This window comes from Oncorhynchus gorbuscha, unplaced genomic scaffold (assembly GCF_021184085.1).
Source record: "Oncorhynchus gorbuscha isolate QuinsamMale2020 ecotype Even-year unplaced genomic scaffold, OgorEven_v1.0 Un_scaffold_6660, whole genome shotgun sequence".
Classification (NCBI taxonomy): Eukaryota; Metazoa; Chordata; class Actinopteri; order Salmoniformes; family Salmonidae; genus Oncorhynchus; species Oncorhynchus gorbuscha.
This window is the reverse complement of record NW_025750202.1, coordinates 15,001-20,253: the sequence shown is the minus strand read 5'-3', so window position 1 is coordinate 20,253 and position 5,253 is coordinate 15,001. Positions and strand designations below refer to the sequence as shown.

Genomic DNA, 5,253 nt, shown 5'->3' with positions numbered 1-5,253 from the left:
CTCCATCTTCTGTTTTCTTCATGGAGCCCAGTCTTCAGCTCCGCTGCGGCGCAGGGTCCCGCCCAGGAAGCTGGTCCGCCTCCGCTCAAGGGTTTGGCCCACAGGCCCCGCCGCGCCCACCTATACAAAACAATCCCACTTTGTTAGTCCACCTATACAATACAAACGTAAATTTGAAATTCGCGTAGTTGTCAACCTCCCCAGATGGCACACATTGTATATATGTATGCTCACACGCAGTTGTGTCAAGCCACACAGGGTCAATCTGCAGAGCACCACCCACTGGATAGTGTAATTGACCTAAATTCAGTGGGATTTGTCCCCAGCAAAGACAACATACATATGCATACATCAGAGATACATACAGAGAATGATTACATACAGGGCATTCAGAATGATAGACTGATTACATACAGGGCATTCAGAATGATAGAATGATTACATACAGGGCATTCAGAATGATTACATACAGGGCATTCAGAATGATTACATACAGGGCATTCAGAATGATTACATACAGGGCATTCAGAATGATTACATACAGGGCATTCAGAATGATTACATACAGGGCATTCAGAATGATTACATACAGGGCATTCAGAATGATTACATACAGGGCATTCAGAATGATTACATACAGGGCATTCAGAATGATTACATACAGGGCATTCAGAATGATAGAATGATTACATACAGGGCATTCAGAATGATAGAATGATTACATACAGGGCATTCAGGGCATTCAGAATGATAGAATGATTACATACAGGGCATTCAGAATGATAGAATGATTACATACAGGGCATTCAGAATGATTACATACAGGGCATTCAGAATGATTACATACAGGGCATTTATAATGATAGAATGATTACATACAGGGCATTCAGAATGATAGAATGATTACATACAGGGCATTCAGAATGATTACATACAGGGCATTCAGAATGATAGAATGATTACATACAGGGCATTCAGAATGATAGAATGATTACATACAGGGCATTCAGAATGATAGAATGATTACATACAGGGCATTCAGAATGATTACATACAGGGCATTCAGAATGATAGAATGATTACATACAGGGCATTCAGAATGATTACATACAGGGCATTCAGAATGATAGAATGATTACATACAGGGCATTCAGAATGATTACATACAGGGCATTCAGAATGATTACATACAGGGCATTCAGAATGATAGAATGATTACATACAGGGCATTCAGAATGATAGAATGATTACATACAGGGCATTCAGAATGATAGAATGATTACATACAGGGCATTCAGAATGATAGAATGATTACATACAGGGCATTCAGAATGATAGAATGATTACATACAGGGCATTCAGAATGATAGAATGATTACATACAGGGCATTCAGAATGATAGAATGATTACATACAGGGCATTCAGAATGATTACATACAGGGCATTCAGAATGATTACATACAGGGCATTTATAATGATAGAATGTACAGGGCATCTGGGAATGATTACATACAGGGCATTCAGAATGATAGAATGATTACATACAGGGCATTCAGAATGATAGAATGATTACATACAGGGCATTCAGAATGATAGAATGATTACATACAGGGCATTCAGAAGAAAGTACAGGGCATTCAGACCCCTTGACCTTTTCCACATTCTGTTACATTACAGCCTTATTCTAAAATGCATTAAATGTTCCCCATCAATCTACACACAATACCCCATAATGACATCACAATACCCCATAATGACATCACAATACCCCATAATGACATCACAATACCCCATAATGACATCACAATACCCCATAATGACAAAGTGAAAACAGGTTTATTAGACATTTTGTCACATTTCTTAAAAATTAAAAACTGAAATAACTTATTCACACTTTGCGAATGCACTGTAAACCTGAGGGCTTATGACAAATATATAAGTACCTTGGTGAAGTGCAGGATGCGTGCGCGGAGCCTCCCTACAGGGTAGACGGTGTCCAGAGACCAGCTGACCCGGGCCTCGTCCCCGTGGAGGAACTGGAGCCTGAGAGCGGCCAGGTGCTGCAGGGTGTCTTCTGGGGCCGGGAGGTGACCGCTGGTCAGAGACTCATGAGCCTGGAGGAGACATGTATTTTATTTTATTTCACCTTTATTTAACCAGGTATTTATATATATAGCCCTTTATTTAACCAGGTATTTATATATATAACCCTAACCCTTTATTTAACCAGGTATTTATATATTATATATATAACCCTAACCCTTTATTTAACCAGATATTTATATATTATATTGATTTATTTATCCGTTATTTTACCAGGTAAGTTGACTGAGAACACGTCCTCATTTGCAGCAACGACCTGGGGAATAGTTACAGGGGAGAGGAGGGGATGAATGAGTCAATTGTAAACTGGGGATGATGAGGTGACCGTGATGGTTTGAGGGCCAGATTGGGAATTTAGCGAGGACACCAGGTTAACACCCCTACTCTTACGATAAGTGCCATGAGTTAATTAATGAACTCAGAGAGTCATAAAGCAAAGCAGTGTGACACAAACAAAAACAGAGTTACACGTAAACAAATGTACAGTCAATAACACAATAGAAAAGTCTATATCCAGTGTGTGTAAATGAAGTAAGATAAGGGAGGTCAGGCAATAAATAGGCCAATAGTGGTGAATCATTACAATTGAGCAATTTACACTGGAGTGATAGATGAGCAGATTATGATGTGCAAGTAGAAATACTGGTGTACAAAAGAGCAGAAAAACAAAAACGAATATGGGGATGAGGTAGGTAGTTGGTTGGATGGGCTATTTACAGATGGGCTGCAGTGATCGGTAATCTGATCTGACAGCTGACGCTTAAAGTTAGTGAGGGAGATATCAGTCTCCAACTTCAGTGATTTTTGCAACTCCTTCCAGTCATGGGCAGCAGAGAACTGGAAGGAAAACCAGTCAAAAGAGGTGCTGGCTTTGGGGATGACCAGTGAGAGATACCTGCTGGAGCACATGCTACGGGTGGGTGTTGTTATCATGATCAGTGAGCTGAGATAAGGCGGAGCTTTACCTAGCAAAGACTTATAGATGACCTGGAGCCAGTGGGTTTGGCGACGAATATGTAGCAAGGACCAGCCAACGAGAGCATACAGGTCACAGTGGTGGGTAGTATATGGGGCTTTGGTGTCAAGGATCGGTAGTCAAGGATCGGTAGGATAGTCCGTTTTACGAGGGTATGTTTAGCAGCATGAGTGAATGAAGCTTTGTTGCGAAATAGGAAGCCAATTCTAGATTTAATTTTGGATTGGAGATGTTTGATGTGGGTCTGGAAGGAGAGTTTACAGTCTAACCAGACACCTTGTTATTTGTAGTTGTCCACGTATTCTAAGTCAGAACCGTCCAGAGTAGTGATGTTAGTCGGGCAGGCAGGTGCGGGCAGCGATCGGTTGAAGAGCATGCATTTCGTTTTACTTGTATTTAAGAGCAGTTGGAGGCCATGGAAGGAGAGTTGTATGGTGTTGAAGCTAGTCTGGAGGTTAACACAGTGAAATGACATTAACATTTAGGTTTACATAACATTACTTTAAAAGACAGCATTATATTTATGTTTACATTAACATTATATTTATGTTTACATACCATTACATTAAATGACATTAACTTCTTTGGGACTGAGGGACAGTATTGAGTAGCTTGGATGAATAAGGTGCCCAGAGTAAACTGCCTGCTACTCGGGCCCAAAAGCTAGAATATGCATATAATTAGTAGATTTGGATAGAAAACACTCAAACGTTTCTAAAAACTATTTGAATGATGTCTATGAGTATAACAGAACTCATATGGCAGGCAAAAACCTGAGAAAAATCCAACCAGGAAGTGGGACATCTGAGGTTTGTCGGTTTTCAAGTCTTTGCCTATCCAATACACAGTGTCTATGGGGTCATATTGCACTTCCTAAGGCTTCCACTTGATGTCAACAGTCTTTATAACCTTGTTTCAGGCTTCTACTGTGAAGGGGGAGATAAGAGCTGTTTCAATGAGGTATCTGGCATGAGCTCAGTCATGTGCACGCCCGTGAGAGCTAGCTGCGTTTCCTTTCATTTCTAAAGACCAAGGAATTGTCCGGTTGAAACATTATTGAAGATTTATGATAAAAACATCATAAAGATTGATTATACACATCGTTTGACATGTTTCTACAAACTGTAATATTTTTTGACTTTGTCAGGACCTAATGCCCGCACCTTGTGCATTTTGATTACTGGACTGAACGCGCGAACAAAAAGGAGGTATTTGGACATAAATTATGGACTTTATCGAACAAAACAAACATTTAATGTGGAACTGGGATTCCTGGGAGTACATTCTGATGAAGATCATCAAAGGTAAGTGAATATTTATAATGCTATTTCTGACTTCTGTTGACTCCACAACATGGTGGATATCTGTATGGCTTGTTTTGGTGCCTGAGCACTGTACTCAGATTATTGCATGGTGTGCTTTTTCCGCTTTTTTAGAAATCTGACACAGCGGTTGCATTAAGGAGAAGTATATCTTTAATTCCATGTATAACCCTTGTATTTCCGTCAACATTTATGTTGAGTATTTCTGTATTTCCGGATGTTTTGGAAGCAAAACATTACTGAACATAACGCTCCAATGTAAACTGAGATTTTTTGGATATAAATATGAACTTTATCGACAAAACATACATGTATTGTGTAACATGAAGTCCTATGAGTGACGTCTGATGAAGATCATCAAAGGTTAGTGATTCTTTTTCTCTCTATTTCTGCTTTTTGTGACTCCTCTCCTTGGCTGGAAAAATGGCTGTGCGTTTCTGTGACTAGGTACTGACCTAACATAATCGCATGGTATGCTTTCATCATAAAGCCTTTTGAAATCGGAAACTGCGGTGAGATTAACAACAAGTGTATCTTTAAAATGGTGTGAAATACTTGTATCTTTGAGGAATTTTAATTATGGAATTTCTGTTGTTTTGAATTTGGCGCCCTGCAATTTCACTGGCTGTTGTCATAGCGATACCGTTAACGGGATTTGAGCCAAAACATTAACATCCTATTTAAGTTTACATAACATTAGATTAAATGACAGCATTATATTTATGTTTACATTAACATTAAATGACACAAACATTATATTTACATTACATTAAATGACAAACGTATTGATAGGTGAGAATTGTCTGCTAATTGAATGATTAGAATATTCCGCCCAGAAACATATAATTGTA

The 5,253-nt window shown here is 39.2% G+C and overlaps 1 protein-coding gene across 1 annotated transcript in view; it reads right to left on the bottom strand.

Moving 5' to 3' along the window:
* Window positions 1-18: 18 nt before the first annotated feature.
* The window catches only part of LOC124029520 (unconventional myosin-X-like), a gene marked incomplete at its 5' end in the record, with an annotated part of 20,031 nt that continues 14,796 nt past the window's right edge, over window positions 19-5,253 (bottom strand). The window contains 2 exons of the mRNA XM_046341204.1: window positions 19-120; window positions 1,945-2,115. Of these exons, the coding sequence (XP_046197160.1) occupies window positions 19-120; window positions 1,945-2,115 (273 nt within the window). The remainder of the gene's footprint in view (window positions 121-1,944; window positions 2,116-5,253) is intronic.